This window comes from Sorghum bicolor, chromosome 1 (genome assembly GCF_000003195.3).
Source record: "Sorghum bicolor cultivar BTx623 chromosome 1, Sorghum_bicolor_NCBIv3, whole genome shotgun sequence".
Classification (NCBI taxonomy): domain Eukaryota; kingdom Viridiplantae; phylum Streptophyta; class Magnoliopsida; order Poales; family Poaceae; genus Sorghum; species Sorghum bicolor.
The window spans coordinates 23,807,337-23,833,859 of NC_012870.2; the positions used below are offsets into that span (position 1 = coordinate 23,807,337).

General features: G+C 43.1%; 1 protein-coding gene across 1 annotated transcript; it reads right to left on the bottom strand.

Annotated features, from left to right (window-relative positions):
- Positions 24,430-25,083, bottom strand: LOC8071394. The gene is made up of 2 exons (XM_021451031.1): positions 24,946-25,083; positions 24,430-24,810 (listed from the first exon to the last, which is right to left on the bottom strand). The coding sequence occupies exons 1-2, from the start codon at positions 25,081-25,083 to the stop codon at positions 24,430-24,432; spliced, it is 519 nt and encodes a 172-aa protein (XP_021306706.1).

Below are 26,523 nucleotides of genomic sequence, written 5' to 3' on the forward strand. Positions count from 1 at the left end.
CTCAATAACCGAAACAAAGACGAGTATAGAAATATATGATACCAGTAAAAGATTATTCACATGATCATCCAAGCAAAACATGTAGGATAATAGCAAACTGCTACCCAGGAACATCATGATATTAACAGTGGAATTAATAATAGGATGAAGGAGATTATACCCTGCGGCAGAACCGCTCGCACCGGGAAAAGCCATGGTGGTGCTTTGTCGTTGTAGTCGTCCCGCTCGTTGCAGTGCAGAGAAGGTTGCCGTGTAGTCGCCGCCGCAGAATCACCAGCGAGTAGTCGTGTCGCCAACGACACTCCCCAAAAACGTAATCGCCCGTCCTCACCCGAGCAGATGAAGCGCACGACGGAGACGCGTTCCGGAGGCCTACTCTTTCATCTCTGGTGCTCGCGGGAGATGTAACGGAAAAGACTTGCGCAACTGGATGTGGTTTTTCCTTCAGAGGAGAACCAAGAGGGTGCGGGTCTTTTTATAGGCAAGCAGAAGGAGGAAGGCTAGGCGCGGAACAGAAAGATCGCGACTCTTTGCGATGGTGGAGACGGAAACGGACAGGAGTTACAGGAGTTACCAGAAACTCCTGTCAATCAAGATCATGAAGGCAGGAGTTACGAGAGTTACCAGAAACTCCTCTCAATCAAAACCTTAAAGGCAGAAGTTACGGGAGTTACCAGAAACTTCTCTCAATCAAAACCATGAAGGCAGGAGTTACGGGAGTTAGCAGAAACTCTTCTTAATCAAAACCATGAAGGCAGGAGTTACAAAATTAAAGGCCTCGCCCGCCCGCCCGTCCGCTCGCTCGCTGCCTGCCTGCCTCGCTACGCCACGCCACGCCACGCTACGTCGTCTCTCGGTTAAATTCCATACGGTACAAAACAAATTAATGCACACGTAAGGACCATAGAGTTTAATAGATATTATTAAATTAATGGGCTAGGCCCATAATATCCAACAATCCCCCCCAAACTCTAGGGTACACAATTTGAAGTTCTCAAATACCACATTCCTTTTATATACCAGTGTTTCGATGGAGACTGTTAAGTTGAACATCCATTTAGAAGACTAGCTACACTCAGCCACAACTGAACAATGGACAGAACCTTGAATTGACAGTTTTATGTGAGATGAGTTTCGCAAAGCCTCTTAACTGATACTAGGCTGCCAAGTGCTTTCCCTCTGTTTGAAGCATATAAGTCACACTTCGGGGCCTTTTCATGAGCATCTAGAGATTACCCATATCTCATAGATTGTGACTAGCAATCGAGCTCATATAGGTGTGTTCCTTATAGGATGTCCTGTAGGACAACATCTCCGCTATACAAAGCCGCTCGGATCACATTAAGAACTTAATCAACCTGCCTTATAGTACTGGAGAGACGGTGCATCTCCAACGAGCTGAGTTATAGTCCAAGGGGTCTCTCCCTCAGTCAGTCAACAGCTTGTTTCACCATCCTAATTCACAGGATCTCCGATCACATAGGACATGTTACTACTGTTGCTGGCACTACGTGGGTCTCAAACCCAGCTCCCTTGATGCGCCTTCTATCACATTTCGTGACAGACCCTTAGTGAATTGATCTGCCAGATTGTTTGATGTATGGACATAGTCCAAACCAATTACTTCGGAGTTTCTCAATTTTCTGACAGTCTTCAAACGTCGTTTCACATGCTTTGTGGACTTCATGTTATCATTAGAACTGTTTACCTTTGTAATCACAGTTTGGTTATCACAGTTCATAGAAATTGCCGGGATTGGTTTCTCAACAATCGGCAAGTCCATCAGGAGATCTCGAAGCCACTCAGCCTCAGCACTAGAAGTATCCAATGCGGTCAGTTCTGCTTCCATTGTAGACTTTGTTAAGATAGTCTGCTTGCAAGACTTTCAAGAAACAACACCACCTCCAAATAGGAACACATATCCACTCGTGGCATAAAGCTGATCCGCATCAGAAATCCAATTAGCATCACAATAACCCTCTAGTACCCTCGGGTACCCGGAAAAGTAAATGCCATAACTCATTGTCCCTTTTAAGTAGCGCAACTGAAAGCCCAAGTTTGGTTTTGGTAATTAATGACACCAAGTTGCTAATGCCTTATGTTGAAGTGATTTGAGTTAGGCATAGCAACACATGTGATGAAGGTGCAAGGTGGCATGGAAAGGTGGCCACATGATCACAAAGAGATGAAGCATGATGTGGAGATCATGATGATAGACAAGGGAGAAAGTGAACAAGGCAAAAGTATAAACATAGAATTTTACTTTTGCCGGTCTAAGATGAGTAGAGAAGTGATTGACCGGGTTTAGGATAGATAGCCGACTATCAAGAGGGGAAATCACGGTCATCTCTCGAATCAAGTGCTACTAGGTCCATATCTTGAGCATATGCATTAGGATCTAGTAAAGTGCTAACTTAACTCCTTTGGTGAAAGTGTTTGTGAAAATCTAACGCACATGCACTTTGATGGTAGACACTTGTTGGTGTTAGCACATTTGCAAAGGAGGTGGTTTTTCCTAGGGTTGAGAGGGGTGTGGGTTCCTCTCGGCGCTTTTGAGAAAATTAAGTGAATATTTTCTATTGTGCCGGTGGGAAATTTGAAGAAGTCACGGGAGTGTTTTCTCACTGAGAAACACTCACCGCACGCTGAGTGCGGAGGCACTGGACGCTGGCCTCAGAGTCCGGTGTGCTTGACCCTGCTAGGGTGGAGCACCGGACGCGCTCTGAGAGCGTCCGGTGGTTAGCGTCCGGTGTGAGGGTGTTTTGCAACCCTCCCTGTGTTTAAGTCCGGTGAGCACCGGACGCTCAGGGTGCGTCTGGTGGCTCACGTCCGGTGACCCTGCAGGTTTGCGGAACTCTGTGTGCATGAGTCCGGTGTGCACCGGACGCGTCCGGTGTAGACCTGCAGAGCGTCCGGTGCTTTGCAGGTAGCCGTTAGCGACTGACACGCGAGATTCAAAAGGACACGTGGCTAACCCCTGAGCACCGGACGCTGAGGGTTGAGCGTCCGGTGATCACTTGGTAGAGTCCGGTGCCCCCGTTTTAAGCCCAGTGAAAGTGGCCAATGGCTAGTTCCTTGAGGGAGCTTATAAATAGAAGGTGGCCAGCTTTGGGAGGACAACACTTGCACATTTGATTACTTGAGACATACATTGAGCTCGAGAACTCTCCCTCCACTCATCTTCTTGCTTGATTGCTCATCCTAGTGAGATTGAGTGAGATTCAAGTGCATTGCTTTGAGAGTTGCATTTAGTGGCACTTGATTCTTGAGTTTGCTGCGGATTTCTTGTTACTCTTGGGTGTTTCCCGATGCCCTTGACGGCTTGGAGCAGCGGTGGTGTTGAGCTCGTGATTGGAGATTGTTTCGAGCCTCACCAAGTGATTTTTGAGGGGTTCTTGAGCCTTCCCCACGGGAGAACGCAATTGGCTACTCTAGTGGATTGCTCGTGGCTTGGAGGATCCCCATCTTGTGAGTGGATGTGCGGCACCCGCTGAGGGTTTGGCTTTGGATTGCCAATTAGCTCGTGATCCATCAAGTGGGTGTATCGCCACAACGAGGAGTAGCTTGCTGGGAAGCAAGTGAACCTCGGTAAAAAATCTTGTGTCATCTCTTGCCGAGGTCTCTCTTGTGATTGTGCACGTGATTGATTGGATATATTTCTACTCTACAACGTTGGTATAACAATCACTCCCCTCTCCTCTACTTTTGTGCATACCTTGCTAGTTGTGTAGCTTGTTTAGCTTAGCTATCTTGTTTAGGAGTGTAGCAAGCTTCTAGTTGTGCTTTCTTGTTGTAACTAGTGTTTAGCTTTCTTGCTAGACTTGTGTAGGTGGCTTGCATAGCTTAGTTGTGCTCGTGCTAGAATAGCTTCGCCTTTTGTTTTACTAATCAACTTGTCTAGTTGAAGTTTGTAGAATTTTTAAATAGGCTATTCACCCCCCTCTAGCCATTTGGACCTTTCAGCAACACTCTTTCAAGAGCGTTCCAGTGAGTATCTCCTGGATTTAACACAAACCGGCTCAATTTGCTCATAGTAAATGAGATATCAGGCCTGGTTGCGCTAGCTAGGTACATGAGAGAGCCAATTATCTGTGAATATCTCAATTAGTCTCTTGCAATTCTACGATTCTTTCTCAAATGAACGCTTGGATCATACGGGGTAGGAGCAGGCATACACTCATTGTACCCAAATCGGTTCAAGACCTTTTTCCATATAGTGGGACTGCATAGGAGTTACCCCACCATTTCCTTCCTCTCGTGAAAGCTTAATGTTAAGAATGACATCAGCCTCACCCAAGTCTTTCATCTCAAAATTGTTTGACAAAAATTCTTTTACTTCTTTGATCACATTTAAATTGTTGCCAAATATTAATATATCATCTACATATAAGCACAGTATCACACCATCACCACCACCAAACCGATAATATACACATTTATCAGCTTCATTCACAGCAAAGCCGGCTGATATTAAAGTTTTGTCAAACTTCTCATGCCACTGCTTTGGGGCTTGCTTTAGGCCATACAAGGACTTCAATAACTTACATACCTTACCTTCCTGACCATTTGCAATAAACCCATCGGGCTGATCTATGTAGATCTCTTCCTCAAGCTCTCCATTTAGGAAAGTTGTCTTAACATCCATCTGATGAATGAGAAGACCATATGAGGCAGCCAGGGATAGCAACACACGAATGGTCATCAGTCGGGCAACAGGTGAGTAAGTGTCAAAATAATCTTCACCTTCCTTCTGGGTATAGCCCTTAGCAACAAGCCTTGCCTTGTACTTCTCAATTGTACCATCAGGCCTCAGCTTCTTTTTAAACACCCATTTGCAGCCCACAGGCTTGCAGCCAAATGGACGGTCAACCACTTCCCATGTCCCATTGGACATAATAGAGTCCAACTCACTTTACACTGCGTCTTTCCACGTATCAGAATCAGGAGAGGAATATGCCTCAGAAATGGTTGTGGGAGTATCATCCACGAGGTATATAATAAAGTCTTCTCCAAAGGATTTAGCAACTCTTTGCCTCTTACTTCTTCGAGTGACAGTATTATCAGCCTCCTCAGAATTTTGCTCAAGCTCATGGGTGTTGTCATTAGCGTGTATATTTGAATCATGAGATTTAGGAACAGAGTCATGACTAGACACGCTAGGTGCACCTATTTTCATAGGGAATTCATTCTCAAAGAACGTGGCATCTCTAGACTCCATGACCGTCCCAACAGCCATATCAGGAGCATTAGAGTTTATTACTAAAAACCGATAGCCCACACTATGAATGACATAGCCGAGGAAAACACAATCTACAGTTTTCGGTCCAAGCTTCCGCTTTTTGTTTATTGGCACGTTTACTTTGGCCAAACAACCCTAAACGCGAAGATAAGAAATATTTAATCTCTTTTTCTCCCATTCCTCAAATGAAGTAATTTCTTTGTTCTTCGTGGGCACTCTATTTAGGACATGATTCGCAGTTAGAATTGCCTCACCCACCATTCCTTAGATAAACCAGCAGTCTCCAACATGGCATTCACCAAATCAGTTAGAGTATGGTTCTTTCTCTCAGCAATCCCATTGGATGGAGGTGAATATGGAGGTGTTCTCTCATGGATTATACCGTGCACCGCACAGAACTCAGAAAATTCAGTAGAGAAATATTCTCCCCTGCGATCGGACCTCAACCGTTTGATTTTCTTCTCAAGTTGATTCTCAACCTCAGCTTTAAAGGTTTTAAAATATTGCAATGCCTCATCTTTTGTTTTAATTAGGTACACATAGCAGTATCGAGTGCAATCATCTATGAACGTTATGAAGTATCTCTTACCACCTTTTGTTAAAATTCCGTTCATTTCACAAATATTGGAATGGATGAGTTCAAGTGGTGCCAACTCTCTTGCCGCAGCAGCCTTGTGAGGCTTGCGAGGTTGTTTTGCCTCAACGCATGTATGGCACTTTGAATTTTTGGCAACATCAAATTTAGGAATTAAATTTAAATTAGCTAAGCGAGACATGCAGCCAAAATTAATATGACATAATCGAGAATGCCAAACATTCATCTCAACATTAATGTTATTAACCACATTGTTCACGGCAAGAGGTAAAGTGTCAACTAGCGACAAGCGGAACAAGCCTCCGCTTTTATAGCCTTTTCCAACAAAAGTTCCATACTTTGACATTACACATTTATTAGACTCAAACACAAATTTAAAGCCATCACGGCACAACAAAGAGCCACTAATCAGATTTTTCCTTATGGAGGGGACATGATGCACGTTCTTGAGTTGCACGGTCTTCCTAAAGTAAGCTTCAGATCCACCGTACCAACACCATGAACACCAGCACGCGCACCATTCCCCATCAGCAAGGCTCCACTCCTCCCGACCTAGTAACAAGAAAACAAGGACTTATCAGCACACACATGTATATTTGCACCTATATCAACCCACCAATCAGGTGAGGAACAAACTGAAAATGCAGATAAATTGCCATACCCAAAAGCACCTGCATCAGTCTCAATGGTGTTAGCTGTCTTCGCCTTTGGTGGGGGCTTCCATTTAGCCTCAGGACACTCTCTGGAGAAGTGCCCATTGTTCCCACAGGTGAAGCAAGTCATCTTCGCCTTGTCAAATCCCATCTTCTTGTTATTACCTTTCTTGAAGGAAGTAGTGGATTTCTGCTTAAGCTCCTGCTGGGGCTTCTTCTTCTGTGGTTTAGGACGAAACTTTTGCACCACATGTGCACTAGTAGTTGCCTCACCATTCCCGCCCTTGCCCTTCCCCTTGATATCCTTTGCTCTAGTCTTGTCCTCGACATCAAGACTACCAACAAGTTCAGCAATACTAAACTGCTGCCTCTTGTGCTTCAAGGTAGTAGCAAAATCAGTCCAGGAATGTGGTAGCTTAGCAATAATGCAGCCTGCCACAAACCTACCAGGGAGAGGACATCCGTACAACTCTAATTCTTTCACCAGTCTCTGTACCTCATGAGCCTGTTCGACTACAGAACGGTTATCAACCATCTTGTAGTCATGGAACTGCTCCATGATATACAGCTCAGAACCAGCGTCAGAAAGACCGTACCGGGCCTCAAGAGCCTCCCACACAGCTCTGCCCGACGGGAGTGGTATGTAGGCATCAACCAGCGAATCATGGATGATGCTCAACAGTGCAGCCTTGCACATGGTCTCAGCATGTCCCCATGCCTCCTCATCCTGCTCGAATCTCACACCGGCAGGCTGCTCCTGGAGCACATGACCACAACGCATGGCTGACAACCACATAAGGGCTTTCTCATACCACCTCTTGTAGTGAGTGCCCTCAAACGGCGTAGGCTTTAGCATGCCTGCAAAGCCAACAGATAAAAATGGCCTGAAATTATGTTTTTGGATTGTTGAAATATAAGGCATTTTCAAATTTATTTTAATCCATAAAAATGACGCAATAAAAGGGATAATTACAACATGAATTATTTGAGAAAAACAATTCATGACAAATATTAAAAGGATGACTATCAATTTGCAGAAGCAAATTAAGGTGACAAAACATACAACTAATATCATTTTATTTATGTGAATCATCATAGATGTGAGCAATGTATCCTCAATAACCGAAACAAAGACGAGTATAGAAATATATGGTACCAGTAAAAGATTATTCACATGATCATCCAAGCAAAACATGTAGGATAATAGCAAAATGCTACCCAGGAACATCATGATATTAACAGTGGAATTAATAATAGGATGAAGAAGATTATACCCTGCGGCAGAACCGCTCGCACCGGGAAAAGCCATGGTGGTGCTTTGTCGTTGACTCGTTGTAGTCGTCCCGCTCGGTGCAGTGCAGAGAAGGTTGCCGTGTAGTCGCCGCCCCAGAATCACCAGCGAGTAGTCGTGTCGCCAACGACACTCCCCAAAAACGTAATCGCCCGTCCTCACCTTAGCAGATGAAGCGCACAACGGAGACGCGTTCTGGAGGCCTACTCTTCCATCTCTGGTGCTCGCCGGAGATGGAACAGAAAAGACTTGCGCAACTGGATGTGGTTTTTCCTTCAGAGGAGAACCGAGAGGGTGCGGGTCCTTTTATAGGCAAGCAGAAGGAGGAAGGCCAGGCGCGGAACAGAAAGATCGCGACTCTTTGCGATGGTGGAGACGGAAACGGACAGGAGTTACAGGAGTTACCAGAAACTCCTTTCAATCAAGATCATGAAGGCAGGAGTTACGGGAGTTACCAGAAACTCCTCTCAATCAAAACCATGAAGGCAGGAGTTACGGGAGTTACCAGAAAGTCTTCTCAATCAAACCATCAAGGCAGGAATTACGTGAGTTACCAGAAACTCCTCTCAATCAAAACCATAAAGGCAGGAGTTACGAGAGTTACCAGAAACTCCTCTCAATCAAAACCATGAAGGCAGGAGTTACAAAATTAAAGGCCTCGCCCGCCCGCCCGTCCGCTCGCTCGCTGCCTGCCTGCCTCGCTACGCCACGCCACGCTACGCCACGTCGTCTCTCGGTTAAATTCCATACAGTACAAAATAAATTAATGCACACGTAAGGACCATAGAGTTTAATAGATATTATTAAATTAATGGGCTAGGCCCATAATATCCAACATCAACTGTATTCAATGGAGTAAAACGTCTGAACTTGGCCTTATTTAGTTCCATTTTTTTTGGATTTTAACATTGTAGCACTTTTGTTTTTACTAGCAAAATATGCCCGTGCGTTGCTACGGGAGCAAATTGATAATTGTAGAAAATGAGCACTTTGTTATATTTATTTATGTTTTATCCTTTGTATTAAATTTGATAATTTTTAAGCTTTTAAAACTGACTTTGAAGGAGACTGTCCATATATATAGTTTATATACATGCTCTTAGACTTTTTAGGATTTTTATTTCACGCGCAATGGCACCTTATACTCTCTGGTTGAAAGGATCCTAATAAACTTTTGAATTATAATTTGTAGATTTGATTTTGATTTTATATAGATTGTATAAGTTTCTGTCAATTTGTGCATTGTTCGTGAAAAGACAAGAAGCTAACAATATACCTTTTATTAGTAAGCTGAAGTCTATGTAAATTTTGAGATTGATTTTTATTGTGCGTTGCAACCGGAGAAAAGCATCAAATGACCATAGAAAGTTATGACATAATATTACATTCTATTTATAGTTATGTTTTTATAAAATTTAAAGTCCATAATTTATTTTATTGATAACCATGACATCTATAATATTAGATAGTTAATATTTAAAATAATATGTAGCTTGGAGACATATTTATTTAATAATAAAAATAGAAATTAGTCAAACCTTCTCTTACTTTAATATTACCTCTTAATATATCTTAATATTATATTAAAACATGAGAAGTTTGTTGGTAGCTTTATTTTTTTATTTAGATTAGGATTTCTATGAAATATGATATATCAGTTAAATGTATGTAGATTATAAACACATGGGTTAAATGTATGTAGATTATAAAAACATGGACTTATAAAGTGTTCATATGACATAACAGCACACCATGCAAAGGTAGTGGAAGCATCCTCAAGCATTAATTTAGTTAAATTAGTAAATCAGTGAGATATAAAGGAATTGTGTTAAAACTTTTACCACAAATCAAGTATCACATTAAATAGACTATTATAAAATTTTCATAATAATTAGAGCAAGATAACTACAATTTTAGTTTTATACTAAAAAACATAGGCAAGCATCTACCAGCAAAAAAAAGTATACTAAAATTTGTGATATTTTTGTTTACTATATGGATCTAAATATGTGGAGCTGAAAAAAATTTGTTTTGTAATTTTTAGATTTTTCTATGAATTACTATATATTTATTAATTTTTATAGGAGATTTTGCATTAGGAACCCTAGAAAAATTTCTATTCTTTTTTCTTCCTCTTCTAGAAGTCTATGTACGGGCTGATGCGGCTGGTTAGATTGGCTGATAAATTTGCACTTAGACCCCTGTACTTTCTTTATTTTTAATATACTCTAGTGTGTAGGAGATTTTGTATTGGGAACCTAGAAAAGTTTCTATTCTTTTTTTTTCTCCTCTACAAGTACCGGAAGCGGACATCGGATAGGGAGGCAGAAAAAGAATTGGCAAACTGAAATTTTCTCCTTTTATAAATAGGTAATAGATTTGACAAACATTGTCCAATTATGGAGTAACTAGGCTTAAAAGATTCGCCTCGTGATTTATAGGCAAACTGTGCAATTAGTTTTTATTTTCGTTTATATTTAATGCTTCATATATGTACCGCAAAATTTAATGTGACGAGGAATCTTAAAAAAAATTTGGTTTTTTGAAAAGGCCTTGCATAAAAAAAGTAAGGCAAACATGAAAGTCTATTATTGCACGAGTGTTTTCACCTGTATATGCAAGTATGCCCCCGTCAAACAGCTTGGGTACTGGCTATACGTACGTAAATAAACAATGGAAGAAAGAGGCAATTCGATGAAGTTTCCTAATCTTAGCCGCCACACATATAATGATATCTTTTTATTGGAATTGGCCGTCGTTGAACGAGGCCAGAGGGAAGATACGGAAAAGCAGGGAAAACGTCACTGAGATTTGTCCACGGGACAGCCACATTTCTTCTGCTCTCAGCGCCGCGCCTATCCCACGAACCACGGACAGCCCAGCCCAGCCCAGCCGTTCAAACGGCCCTGCATTTGCTTACCTTCACCGTTCTCCCTCCCCACACTCCAAACGAGCCCGCTGTTACGCACTAGGCCCAGTAGTTCAGCCCAACGAGGCCACAAGTTTGACAAGCTGCCAGGCCATCCTAGTGGTATTTTTCAGAGTGTCTCGTACATTTTCTTTTCATATATCTCAAAATTTTTGATATTTTTCAATAAATGTTTTGAGTTAGGCTAATGTTTGTCCTTTTAAGATGTGCCTGCGAGAAAGATATGCATATGTTTCCTTTCAGAACTGTTTATATGCAAGAAAAAGCAGGATATATCATATACCATCATAACTTGTCCAAGTTAATATGGCCTACAAGAGTTGGGGCAGGTTAAAAACTTCAGATGTTCCATCTAAACGTATTTGCTTCTGAAGCATAAAAATGAAAATATCATATTTATTGTTGAGCCCCAATTACAAAAAAAAATGTACAAAATGCTATACCACAAGAGCATCAACTCCCCTGGTGATTGACTTAAAATACAAGATCAGGGTATGTTTTTTGAGGTTTTCGCACAACCATCTTGTTGACAACCAAAATTGTTCATTTTGTAAAGTTCTCAAAATGTGGAACGAACTTCACCATTGTATTTCTCTCATCGAGACGGTATATGTCCTTGAGAAGATGGTCCATTGTTGGGAGTTCTAACCCGAACGTCGAGAGTTCTGACCCGAGTTAGGACTTCTGACACATGTCGGAAGTTCTAACTCACGTCAGGAGTTTCGACCCAAGTCAGGAGTTCCGACTCGACTACCAGTAGACCTAATAACTGTTCGGATCTAGCTTTTGGGGTTCTGATCTGAACTGTTATAAACTCATGGAGAACTTGTAAAATAAGACTTGATGAGGTTTTCTACTGGGATAAGACCAACCCCTCTATATATATCGATTGAGTTTCCATCTATCCAATTGACAAAACACAAACCAATCTACTACCTCTCTTTTATCTTCTCTTCCCCTCTAGCTACTTCTCGTTCTTCGTCGGCGCTACATGGACGGTGGATTGACGACAGTGAAGCTCTAGAGCGGCCAGACCAGCTAGAGCAGCCCATAGCCGCCGCATGCCCCGACAGAGTTCCTCCCAGGCGTGTGGGGTTTCGAGTCTCAAGAGATCATGTCAGTGTGTCTTGCGTATCGCGCTCCCGGCGAGGCTCCTCCAGCGACGTGTCTTGCGTATTGCACTCATCGCTGGAGGCACAAGGTTCAGGTGTGGACATCCCCTAGGTGCCACTGATCTAAAAATTGGCTAGGCCTTACATTGAGCAATCTAACTCCTTATCGAGTGTGTGACCTAATTTAGCGTCAACACACTTTTGGCGACTTCATTGGGGAACGATTGGTTCGGCTATCTCATATAGCTGATCTTTCTGACCTAGCCTATTAGTTGGTTCCAATCTATCTTTCTTGTGTTTATCATCACCATTGCATCTGGCCTAAAAGGCTGATAGCATTTGGTCTTGATCCCCTTTTATCAAGATGTGGAACAACGGTCACAATGATGAGTTCACTGGTCCAATGGGTTAGGGGAGCATCATCAAGTCTATAACCATAGTTGAGGTAAAGGCACATGGGTATGCTAAAGTTTGTCCTCTTTTTCATGCTATGAATAAGATTATGTCTAAATTTGATGAATTAGAGGAAAGGATGTTTGGTGCTCCTAATGTTAGTTTACCTCATGCTACATAAATTAGTGAATCGGCCCTGACTTTTAGTCAACCTCAATATGAGAGACCGTTTCACTATGATCTTGATCAACATGGCAGGTTTGTTTTTGATAGTTAATCTGAATTGGCCTCTTTGACACCTAAAACTAATAAGGCCAATTTCAGAGGGTGTTAGCACTAAACTTCTTGCTGAGAAGCCATATTATTTTGATCAACATGGCAAGATGGTTTTAAAGAGTCAATAAAAAATGACCTCTTCGGCGTGTGAAACCGATAGGGACAATTTAGGAGAAGCTAGCACTATACCTCCTGGCATGAGGTTGTCTTACTATTATTTTGATCAAAATTGCAAGCTTGTTTCTAGGAAGAAACCCATATTGGTCCCTTTAGCACCTGAAACTGATAAGACCAATTCAAGAGGGGTTAGCACCGTTCTTTCTACTGCTACATACACACCTAATTCAGTTTGCACTTCTCAAATCGATGATAGGGTAGCGGCACCACATGCTTTGTTGCCTCATATTACGGTGTTGTCTAACTCTCCAAAGTCATCAAGCATGGCTCCAATGCATGAGGTTTTATGTGAGACCTCCCAAACCGATTCACAAAAAGTTATTAATCAGTTTTGGAAATCAAAAGTTGTTGAGTTGGACATGCAAGCTATGCATGATAGAGATGCACATCCTTCACCTTGCTATAAGACACTTTCCATGGCTAAAACTTTGGAGGTAAATAATCTAGCCATCATGATACGACCGAAGCAAGCCGATTCCACTATTGGAAAGAATGTGATAATTGGCAAGCCCAAAGAACCTAAGAAGGGAAAGAAAGTCCTAGATCACGAGGTGGTACTAGAAACGTCAAATGGTAATTGGGAGAATCTCAAGATCACTATCAAAACTTTTGGGCTCGGGGGGCAAGCCCAAACTCCCGTGGACAAGCAAAAATCAGCCACTAACACCATTCTACAGAAGGGTCAAGTAGGCCGACTTTAAAAGTTGTCCAAATTAATTTTAATGTTGGTTGGCAGAAAAAATCAGCAAGACTGATTTCTCAAATCTGTCAAGCTAGCCGCAAACAAAATTTGCAGCACACATATAAAGATGGAGTATTGATTCCTTACCCATTAATACGTCTAAATCCTCACTGATGGAGGATGTGTGCTGGTGTAACTCACAATGAGCAGTGGTGTTTCCCTCATAGTTGATTGAGCTACAACCAATCGAACTTCAAGGAAGGACCGATTAAGCCAGTTTTGCATAAACTTGCTAATTAGGTCCAACAAAAGGGTCAAGCAACAACAAAGCAAGCATATGTGTTGAGGGATAAGAAAGTTCTCATTAATCTCACAAGAAAGTCCACTGAGCAAATAGTCATCAAAATTGGCCCTACAGGTGCTCCAATCCAATAAAGTGAAGGATCGATTGTCATTGATGATATGGACCAATCTAATGTGGAGAAGATATCAAAGGGTGCTGATGTTAATAATCATGAAGCTCGGATTAGCACATCGGCTCTTGAGAACTTTCAACCGACATGGTGCCCTTCGGTTTTGTCAAGAATGCAAAAGCGCAAACTCCAGTATGCTCATTGCAAGAAGTTCAAAGAAGGGCTAACAAGGATGAGAAAGCAAATCTTTAATAAGGATCCAATTTTCCCACAATCAAGCAAGAAAGAGCCAGCTGCCTGCTCAAAGTTAGTTGAGCTAACTCCTTAGTTGGCTAAGCTAACTCCTAAGTTGACTGAGTCAACTCCCTAGTTGGCTAAGTCGACTCCCCCAATACTTGCTGCCCTAGCTGACCCCAACTCGGCTAAGCCGACTTTCTCAGGCCCAAATGCCTCTGGGGTATCTCTAGTTGATCTAGTTCCCACTGTTATAGACCTAGTCCCTGGTGGTGTTGAGAAGCTTTCTAGAGGTCAAGTTATTTTCCGTAAGCTAGCAGATCACGTGAATCACCTCAAGCCACTACATGTGAAGGACTTCATTAATGGCAGACCAATCAATAAGATGTTGGTGGATAGCACAACCAGAGTGAATCTAATGGCATATTTGCTTTATAAGAAGCTTGGTGGATCTGATGAGGAATTAATTGAAACAAAGAGGACAGCCAAAGTTATTGGAAGATGAAAACCTATTTTAGCCAAGGGACTTGCTTTGATAAAGCTCACTATTAGGAGCAAAACATTGGCCACCATCTTCTTTGTTGTTGCAGAGGTGCAAGGAAGCTACAATTTGATTCTTGGGCGTGAATGGATTCATAGCAATATTTGTGTGCCTTCTAGCTTGCATTGATTCCTCATTCAATGGGTGGATGATGTAGTTGAGATCATCCATGTGGACTCATCGACTTATACTACACTCGATGCCCATTTGCTTTGGGGGCATGATGATATGTTTTGTTTGTTAGGGAGAGATCTTATTGGTTTTGAGTCAATAGAGGAGGCGTTGTTCCTATTTCTCTAGAGCCGATTGATGATTGGCTCCATATCATCATGTAGTCTTAATTCTGTTTGGACAAGATATTATGTCGGCCAACCCATATGATGAGCAGGTTGGTATTGGTTTGGCACTAGACCATGGTAGACGTATGAAGGACAAAACTTAGAAGTTGAATATGAATTAATTTAATCACACTTCTCAAGAATTATTTATCGACACCACTGGTTCTTCGTGCATCTAAGAGTGACATCGGTGTCAATCATGCTCCATTCACATTATTTATTATTGCCAAAGAGGGTGTATCAATGTTGTGTTGACTCACCAAGACAAAGGGAAAGGATATGCTATCATCCATGTTGATTGACATCTTCTTGATTTTAAGACAAGGATGATGTAATAAGCATATGTTACATTAGCCAAATCTTCATGGAAGGATAGGCAAATGGGCATACACACTAATTGACTATGATTTGGCTCTTGAGCTATTGGGTATTTTGAAAGGTCAAATCCTCATTAATTAGTTTGTTGAGCATGAAATTAATTTAGGAGATATAAAAGGACAATGCTCGAGTTGCCAAGGCAAATAACCAAAAGGTCAAGAGCAAATCCTTCCAAGTAGGAGACTTAGTGTGAAAAACCATACCTCCTATTGGGTCAAAGAGCAATCAGTTTGGCAAGTGGTCACAAAATTGGGAAGGTCCTTACAAAGTAATCAGAGTCATACACGGTAATTCTTATATGCTAAAGACATTGTAAGGTGAACGTCATAAAGTAGCATTCAATGGGAGATACTTGAAAAAGTATTTTCTAAGTGTTTGGGAAGAAGCCTAAGTGCTCTCCAAACAATGGCCGATACATGTATCGCCCTTAGAACAAAAATGACCGATGTATACATCACTCTTAGTCACTGAACTGCCGATGAGATGGGTATCATTGTTGTTTAGTTTTGTTTGCTTAAGTGTTTTCAGGTTCATGTATCATTCACGTAAAAATAGGGGGCATATGTTGACAATCAAAATTGTCCATTTTTGTGAAGTTGTCAAAATATGGAACGAACTTCACCATTACATTCCTCTCATCGAGAAAGTCAAAAAATATATATGGAACGTCCAATTCGAAGCCTGGATGAAGAAGTTATGCCCTTGAGAAGATGCTCCATTGTCGGAAGTTCTAACCCAAACGTCGGGAGTTCTGACCCGAGTTGGGAGTTCTGACTCACATCGAGAGTTACTACCCGAGTCGGGAATTCCGATTCAACTTCTAGCAGACCTAATAAGTGTTCGGATCTAGCGTTTGGGATTCCAATCTAAACTGTTCCAAACTCATGAAAAACTTGGAAAATAAGACTTGAAGATGTTTTCTACTAGGATAAGACCACCACATCTATATATATGAGAGGATCATGGCCAATTGAGTTCCCATCAATCCAATCGACCAACAAACCAATCTACTACCTCTCTTTTATCTTCTCTTCCCCTCTACTTCTCCTCATTCTTCGTCGGCGCTACATGGACGATGGATCAACAACGGTGAAGCTCTAGAGTGGCCAGGCTAGCTAGAGCAGCCCATAGCCGCCGCACGCCCCGACGGGGTCTCTCCCGGGCGTGTGGGGTTTCGGGTCTCAAGAGACCTTGCCAGCGTGTCTTGCGTATCACGCTCTTGGCGAGGCTCCTCCTCCGACATGTCTTGCGTATCACACTCATCGCTGGAGGCATAAGGTTCAGGTGTGGACATCCCCTAGGCGTCGGCCGACCTAAAAAACGGCTAGGCTTTACATTGAGCGATCTAACTCCTTATCGAGTATGTGACCTAATTTAGCATCAACACATCTCTCCTTAAGTAGGTCCCTTTGACCCTGTTGCATAAATTAAAAAATGAAGTGCTAGGTTCATTTGCTTACTTAGCAATTGCGCAATGGACAGGAAAACTAGAGGACTAAGGATTAAGGAAGCTTATTAATTGCACATTGCTAGGTGTGTAATATTTGAGCTATTAAATTTTAGTTCAGGCTAAATGGAACATATACTTCTAATAATACCACATCCTTGTGAATTTCGAATGAGCACGCGGAGGATGAAACGTTCTCTAGAATCTGAATCACTAGTACACAGATGCTCTAAGCCGGCGGGGGCAAAAAATTTTCACAGGCGGTTTTACTTGTAACACGACTGTGTTGTAAATTTGTACGGCAAGATTTAAAAACCGCCTGTGTTAATGGATTTGCACAGGCGGTTCACATAAGGAAACCGCCTGTGTAAATGAAGCATTAACACAGGCGGTTTTCTTATGTGAACCGCCTGTGTTAAATGATTTACACAGGCGGTTTTCTAAGCAAACCGCCTGTGCTATTCTTTCTATAAATACCCCACCCCTTCTTCCTCCTCGGGCAGAACTGTAGGTAGCAGCCACATTCCATTGGAGCACATCTTGGAGGTCCAGTTTTTCCAAAATACAAGGGGGGAGGTTTTGATCTTCATTTCTTGGAAGGAGGTGGCTAAGAAAGGTTAGTTGATGCCTCTAAAGGCTCTTTTTGTGCCCTCTTGCTCAATTAGAGCTACTTTTTGGATCTAGGGTTTCACCATGAGAGAGAGAGAGAGTAGAATAGCTAGGTATGGACTATATTTGCTCAAATGAGGTTGCTTAAGATGGTTAGATGATGTCTCTCCTCTCTTTTTTTCTATGTTTTCTTCTCTAATTAGTGAATCCAAGAAATATATATGTAGTGCTTTCCATGAATGGTGTTTCCATGCTTGGGAAGAAAGAGAAAGATAAGTTTTCTATTGTTTAGGATGTTCATTTTTATGTAAATTTGATTTCATTATGCAATATGTATTTTTATATATTTCCATGTTTCCTTATCAAATTTATTATAGTGAATCAAGGTATATATTTAGTTGAATCCATCAATGGTGTTTTTCTACCTTGTCAATTTGATTTAGTTGTTAGTTTTTTATTATTACTTAGGGTTTTGTCTTTATTTTTAATGTTAGCTCCGAGGTTTTCATCTTCACAAGTTGTTGTTTGAAAGGTTAGATGACAATTTTCCTAAACTACCTGTTTTGCATTGAGATCAATTAATTTACTAATTTTTGCACAGCTCATGATGGAGCGGTCCTTCTGGATGTATAACTTATCAAGACTAGATCCATCATACATACCTGAGGTCCATAGGTTTGTTGATGCTGCTAAGAACCATGCTTTGAGAACAAAGACGAAGCACATATATTGTCCATGCATCGACTGCAGAAATATTAATATTTTTGAAGATACTGAAGCAATCATTTCTCATCTGGTATGCCGAGGATTTATGAAGGATTACTTGATTTGGACAAAGCATGGAGAGGGTAGCTCGGCACCTTATACAATTGGGGACCCTGCGAATATTGATGTCGACGGTCCAGACATGCCTGATGAAGGATTTCAGTTTTTGCACGACACACACCGAAGTGAACATGTTGTGCCAAATATCACTGCTGGTGGTTTTGCTGGGAGAAATGCTGATGACAGAACTCATGTCTTACCAAATGACACAGCCGCGGAAGATTTTGAATTCTTAGAGGCAATGTTGCATCGTCATACTGAACCATCAATGTTATTAATGAAAGGGATGGAGGCCTTGAAGAAGGCGGCTGAAGAGCCTCTGTATGATGAGTCCAAGGGTTGTACCAAAGAGTTCACGACGCTGAGATCTGTGCTAAAACTACTGATGGCAAAAGCCAGGTATGGTGTGTCTGATGTTGGATTCGATACGTTCTTAAGTATTATCGGAGACATGCTTCCCAAGGAGAACAAATTGCCTGCTAACACGTACCATGCAAAGAAGCTGATCAGTTCGCTCACTATGGGTGTCGAGAAGATCCATGCGTGCAGGAATCATTGTATCCTATATCGCGGTGATGAATACAAGGACTTGGATAAGTGTCCAAAGTGTGGTGCAAGTCGGTATAAGACAAATAAAGACTATCGACATGAGGATTGTGCTGCCTCCATGTGTACAGCAGGGAAGAAGCGAAAGAAGACCCAAAAGAAGACCCAGGAGAGTTCAAAACCCACCAGCAAAGATAAAGAAGAGGTTGATTATTATGCGCAGAAAAAGATTCCTGCTTTAGTGATGTGGTACCTTCCAGTGATAGATCGGCTGAGGAGTTTGTTTGCTAACCCTGACGATGCAAAACTAATGAGTTGGCATGCTTCGGATGAGCACAAAAATGATGGCAAGCTTCGCCATCCAGCCGATGGAAAGCAGTGGCAAGATTTTAATGAGAACCATCAAGACTTTGCCAGCGAACCAAGAAATGTTAGGTTTGCACTGAGTACCGACGGAATGAATCCATTTGCTGAGAGGAGCAGCAAGCACAGCACATGGCCGGTGATTCTCACCATCTACAACCTTCCTCCATGGTTGATGTAGAAGCGAAAATACCTTTAGCTAACCATACTTATCTCTGGACCAGTCCAACCTAGAGTTGACATGGATGTTTTCTTGGAGCCCTTAATGGAGGAGATGAAAATGTTATGGATACAAGGTGTTGAAATGGTAGACGAGTATCTCAAAGATTCATTCACACTAAGAGCAATTATTTTTGTTACGATCAATGATTACCCTGCTCTCTTCACATTGTCAGGGCAATTCAAGGGAAAGGTTGGTTGTGTGGTGTGCATAGATGGAACCCATTATGTGTCCCTTAATGCATCTAAGAAAATAGTGTACATGAGGCATAGACGATTCTTATCAAAAGGGCACAGGTACCGCCTAAAAAAGATGGATAAGTACTTCGACAATAATGATGAAAGGAACTCAGATGCACCATCAGGTAATAGCAAAGGCCAGAGAGTTTTCAAAATTGTGAGCAACATCAACTTTGTGTTCGGAAAGAAGACAAAGGATGGAAAACCAAGAAAGGATGTCAAACCAACTCCAGGGGCAACATTCAAGAAGAAGTCCATTTTCTTTGAGTATTTGCCATACTGGAAAGAATTGGACATACGACACGCGATCGATGGTATGCACGTCTAGAAGAACGTGTTTGAAAGCCTAATTGGCACATTGCTAGATATCAAGACGAAGACAAAGGAAGGACTCAATTCACGCTTCGACATGGTACAGTTAGGTATAAAAAAAGAGCTTCATCCTGTTCTTCAAGAAAATGGAAAGTACCATCTCCCAGCAGCAAGCTACAACCTCAGCATAGATGAGAAACATGTGATGTGTGAGTGGTTGAAGAATTTGAAAGTCCCCTCTGGATTCTGCTCTAGTATACGAAGTATTGTGTCAATGAAAGACCTTACACTCACCAACTACAACTCACATGATTGTCATGTAATGCTGACTACTTTCCTCCCTATTGCAATAAGGGCTATCAATCCAGTGTTCTTGAAGATGGCAGTCACACGATTGTGCTATTTTTTCAATAAGGTCACACAAAAGGTAATTGACCGTGATGAGTTAGAATCCCTTCAGCAATTCGCAGTGGAGACAGTGTCACAGTTTGAGATGTGTTTTCCCCCATCATTCTTTGATATCATGGTGCACCTTGTGGTGCACTTAGTTCCTCAAATACAAGCATTGGGTCCCATGTACCTGCATGAAATGTGGACGTACGAGCGTTTTATGGCAATACTAAATGGCTATGTATCAACTCGTGCTTGTCCTGAGGCATCCATGATAGAGGGGTACTGTACTGAAGAGGCAATTGAGTCCGGAGGACCATTCTGCAATAGTGTCCTAAAAGACCAGGTCGCAATAGGTTTGCCTCCATCAAGGCATGAGGGTAGGCTGCATGGAAGTGGGAGGATTGGACGGAAATCTTTCATCCTGCCAGATTACAATACAGTCCTTGAGGCACATCACAGCATCTTACATCAGCTCTCGATTATGGAGCATTTGCTCGCGGTGGGTTCGTGCTCGGGTACCGGCAAAGAAAGCCAATTCTGGCTTGTCATTTGCTGACCCAATGGTCGAAGAGGCTGCGAAGAATATTTTCAAGGTGGCAGCTAAGCAGAAAGCAGGCGAATTTAAGCCACAAAGGGAGAAGGATGTTCTTACTGTTGCTCTGGGTAACCCAGAGCATCCCGGTCGTGTACGAGGTATCTCATCCAAGGAAGGATGGAAAGAAGGATTCGGACCAGAGTGGGAAGGAATGTATAGAAAACGCGATCGCTACAAGGAAGAATTGTCTAATTTTTTTAAGGAGGAGGCTAAGAAAGAAGTCGAACAGGTGATGAATAAAATGCTCTCCGATCCTCCTCCTGAGTTGATGCAGCGACTGGCGTCTGCAATGTCTAGCCAATTGAGTGGTCAGCCTCGCCAGATGCAGCTAGTGGTCGCCTCGACAACATCACAACAGGCTCCAGTTGTCCCAAGTAGTGTGGCGTCTACTGGAAACAAGGACCGGTATCCAGTTGACGAGATTGAAAGTCCTGTTCGTTGCTCCCTAGTCATAAGGTACGGTCTTAACAATAATCGTACAAGGGAAGTAGCCACAGGACTTGCAATCCCGGGGCGCCAGTTTCATGGTAGCGAAATTCCAGAGGACTATTGTAGGGTGGAAGTGCAGACAGTTGTCCAAGGATATGAGGATGACATGCTAGACATTCCTGGTCCTGAGGGTATTGAGAAGCTGGGACAAGCTATCAAGAATTTCATTCTTTGGCCTCGACGAGACGTCCTGTTGTCTGAGGTACCACAACCTTCATCCCAAGAAGTACCACTGACTCAGGAGTCGTCCCTTCCAGATGTCGGTGGTAACATAACTCTTCCGAGTCTACCACCCTCTTCGATCTTCGCTCCACCATCCTCACCTATAATGCCTCACCCACCATCCCCACCACCATCACCTAAACCACAACCTTCGCCAGCACCACCAGAATCTTCCACACCACCACCACCCAAAAATGCCGAGACACCACCACAACCAACCAAAGATGACGAGACGACACCACCGCCACCAAAAAAGTTACAATTTTCGGTGCCGAAATTGGTTTCGCCGTTCGAGCCAAAGAAGAGGAAGTCTGCTGGTACTGCCCTATTTTTGTCAGGAATTGCAATGAGCCGCACGACAAAATTAGTTGACTTGGCTGAGCACGAGAAGGCAGCGAAGAAGTCTGAACCAGCTTTTGTAAATATTAGGCCACCCACTAAAGATGATTATAAGTATGTCCCTAAGAAATATGAGTTGGGTAGGCCTCTACTCACTTGGGATAAACTTAAAAAGGTCCCAGCTGGTGTAAAAAGGTTCCATGACTGGTATATGAGAGCAGCTTCTGTTGGCATTGACACGATCAGTGTAGATATACCAGCAGAGGCATTTAATAGTGATCATACAAGAGCAATTGTGACCTTCGAGGACATGTGGTTAATGATGAACCTACAAAGACTCGATGTGCAGCTCATAACTGTGTTTGCATTGTAAGTGTCACTCATACAATGCTTTAAATTTGTGAGTTATTATTTGTGAGTTACATTAAATTTTAATACTAACATACAAGTGCACGTTGCAGAATGCAATATGAACAGCAACAGATGCGGTACGGTCCGGATCCAAGCACTAATGCGAATAAAAGGGTCGCGTATATGAGCCCAATGAGGATATGTGAGGACGAGCACACTTTTAGGATCGGAAAAGATCATGACTCCTTAAAAGGTTTGGATCCAAAAGAGCAGGAGGACGAAATAAAGAAAAGGGAAAAGAAACAAATAGCTAGTTACGGCCTCTACCTAGCCATGACAATGCTAGAGTTTCAAGACAGGGAATTAATATTCGCACCATATCACTTTAGGTAAGTGTCAGTTTGCATGCATCGTATTAATAGTTAAAATGCGCACTTTGATCACAAAGTTCATTCTCTCAGGGACCACTGGATCTGCTTAATGATTAATCCCAAGTATGGACGTGTGCATGTCCTAGACTCCGCAGACTATGAACCAACAACTTATGCACCATTCATTTCTCTCTTAGAACGGTAAGCTAAGTAAAATATGCATACAAAATTTTATAAGAGTTTGACAATAACTTGCAGAATGTTTTTGATATCATAGGGCCTATAGGTATTATAAGATTAAAGGAGGAAAGTGCGAGTCAGGAATACAGGGGCAGCCTTTGAGGTTCTTTTATAAGTGGCCGGTACGTATGAAAGTTTACCAAGTTATTCTCGCTAGCTATATACATAGAATACGCATCATGTTGCAACTCACAAATATGCTCTTTTTCTTTATATAGTGTCACAAGCAACCACTAGGATCGGTCCACTGTGGATTCTACGTATGTGAGTTCATGAGAGAGGGTGGAAGATATATGACTAACCCTTATAAGGTAATTAATGCTCTAAGTAATTAAGGTTGTTAATTATGTATTATGAACATTAAATATATGATGTTTTCTAACTTCCTGTGCAGCAAAAAGACTTTGAAAAGGCGAAGAGCATGAGTGAAGCCACTTTATACAACATAGTTGAGGACCTCTGCAAATTCATGTTGCGAGAAGTCATTCCCAGCGAAGGGAAATATCACGATCGGACCAGCGCCCTAGCAAAGCCTGAATACGGAGCGCTAAGGGAGATTAGTAGGCTTAAGCTAACTCGATCCGGTTATTAGAGCAGAGGTTTCAGAGGTGAAACCTCTAATGCATGTAACAGAAAAATCTTGATGTGTGATCATGTTTGTAATTAATGTAACCTTATGTAAAGTAACAGTATATATAAATGAATTGCATGTTGCAATGGTTTACATGATCTCTAGGCTTCAGTAGTTTGAATATTACGTGTATATATATATATATATATATATATATATATATATATATATATATATATATATATGTTGTATGTACATATTAAAATATAAAATGAAAAAAGGTTCTGGTGGGAAAATTTAGAAATTTAAAATTTTTAACACAGGCGGTTATATAATGAGAACCGCCTGTAGAAAGTTCATTTCTACAGGCGGGTTGCATAGCTGAACCGCCTGTAGAAATCTATTTCTACAGACGGTTCTAGGTTACCCGCCTGTGGAAACTCTTGATTTCCACAGGCACCCAGCGCCGCCTGTGAAAAGGGGTTGAGAACCGCCTGTATAGTGCTTCTGTGTACTAGTGAATAGTACACTATCATGGAAAAATATGTAAAACTCTTGCACTTTCTAGAAACATGGCTTGAGCTGTGCAAAATAAACAAGCTACGAGTACGTTTTGTGGCCTGGTGAACATGCCCTTGTGAATGGTTGAACACGTGGGAAGGTGTAAGAAGCTTATTCAGTATACTACGTTTTATGGCCCTGTGAATGTGGCTTTGTGAATAGATGGTGAATGTGGCCTTGTGGATAGCTGGACACGTGGCAAGACAAGAAGGTAGATGTCATGGGGCAACTTTTCGTACTAGTAAAGATAAAGATTATGTGACTCTGTTTCTGATAAAGTAAACTAATACGGATTATTTATTATTTACATTAAGAAAATGCACGACGCACTTGTTCCACCGGCGTCTTGAATTGCTCGTGGGAGTACGGAGTATTTGCGATCAATGAACGATGAAGCTAATTAAGAACAACTGACACGCTTGCATATGGCACCGCGCGTGCGTACGTACCATGCACAAGCTATAGGGTACCTATTGGAGTAGCTATTATTTGTCGCAGTAGATCCCTCCTGGTCCTCCAAAGAGAACGAAGTAGCCACCCTTATTCTTGTCAAAGCCCCGGGGTTTGGCATCGTAGCAGCCCGGCGTCGTGACCACGGTCCGGTCGGCCCAGTCGTTAGATATCACCCCGTTGTAGTTGACGGCGTAGTAGCTGCCGGCTTCGGCGGCGAACCGCCAGCCGGCGCACGGCGGCATGCCGCTGCCCATGGGCGTAGTGGTGTGCTTGCCGCCGGGCCTGGTGTTGAGCACTCGCCCACCCATCTCCACGTAGAACGCCTCCGGGAACCGAGTGTCGAACACGCTCTCGGGGTAGTACCCGATGTCGTGCCCCTTCACCGACACCCACCACTTCTCTTCCGTAGGATCCTATAGGCATGCATGCATGCACCCGTGAGTATATGTATACTAGTACTCAAGAAAAAATTATGGCATCACACATGGAATGATAGGGCGACAGATCGATCGAGTTGCATTGGGTACACGTACTCTATGTATGCTAACCGGTATGGTGAATCTGTCGCCTCCAAGCTGCGAGACACCGTTCCATGCGCCTCCAAGCGCGTACGGGCTTGGTTGAACGTGGAATCCTCCACAATCAAGGTTGAAGCAGTTGTTGTGTACTCCACCATCGTTCTGCATGTACAACTGTAATTAATATCTATAAAAACTACTATAATTTCTGCATTGTGAGTGCGCTAAATATTGAAGATGTCATCCGTCTAAAAAAAAAGTTAAGGTTGCCCATATACTTACAGTGTAATACACGAACTGTTAGGTTGATCTCAGGCCCAGCCCAACGGCTGGGGCCTCTTACCCCCTGGATCGCGCCCTGATCGGGGGCGCCCAACCGATCCATGGTTGGTGGGCCCCCGACGCGCTGCGCTATATAAACAGGAGTGGGGGCCGCAGGCACGTTAGACGAAGTTCGCCGTGCACACAACCCCACTCGACAAAACCCTAGGCCTTCCGATCGGCAGTGCGCAGTGGCGTCGGGAAGCACCACCGCGCCGCCTCCGTTCTACTCCTACCACGCCGTCGTCGGTCAGTGCCGGTGGAGGCCTGAAGGACGACGGGATCTACTCAGGAACCGCGTCAACGCCCTCGCCATGGACCCCGCTGCATCTGCACCCGCCGGCAACGACGGTCGAAACCTTACACTTTAGATCTACATGTTCTACTTCATTGTAATAGATCTAGCGTGCATATGTATATCACTGTCTTTATTATTTTGTACCCCGAATCCCCGTTCATGCTACTAGTAGTAGATCCTGTTAGAACTATCAATGGTATCGGCCGATCTACTAGTAGATCGGGCTCGGGGACTAGAACAGCAAGTAAGAGGGGATTTTTTTTCAAAATCCTAAACCTAACTCAGTCAAAACCGAGACCATCCTAACCCTAACGCCCAGATCCAAACGAGCACAGATCGGGGAAAGGGAAACCTAACCCCAGTAAGCACAAGAAACTTAGCAGAGAAATCCAGATCAAGAAAAAAAAAAAGAGAGATCGGGGGAGGGGTTTTCAGAACCCTAACTCTACAGCAAGGGGAAAGGGCGGCTCTACCTGGTGCTTTCCCATCCCAGCCTCACCGTCGGCCATCGACGAGGCGTCAAGACCGAGGAGATCCCCCGCGTGGACGTCAGGCGCAGGGCACCGACGCGAACCCCATCGACGGCGGCGCGCTCACCCACCAGTGGGAGCGCGCGCTCCGGCGATAGGAACCGCGGCGGCGCCACTCCCTTCGGCTGACGAGGCAAGCGCTGCTGCTGCGGCGTCCCTGCGACTGCTTACGGCGCGGGCTGGAGAGAGCAAGAGAGAGAAGGCGACGGCAAGAATGAGGGCTAGGGTTTCAAGGGGCGAGCCGGCCTGGGGGTTTTGTTTCCCCGAAATCGAAGGACGGCCGTTGGATCTTGATCAACGGCCACGGTTGATCTGGGCCGCTTTTGGCCCAGGCGGGGGCGTAGATTCCCGGCCCAGGCCCAGGTTGCGGCCTGGGCGCGGGGAGAGCAAGCGGCCGGCTGGCCAACTGGGCCAAATTCGGCCTAACTGGGCCGCGAGCCTCCAGTCAGCGAAGAAAAA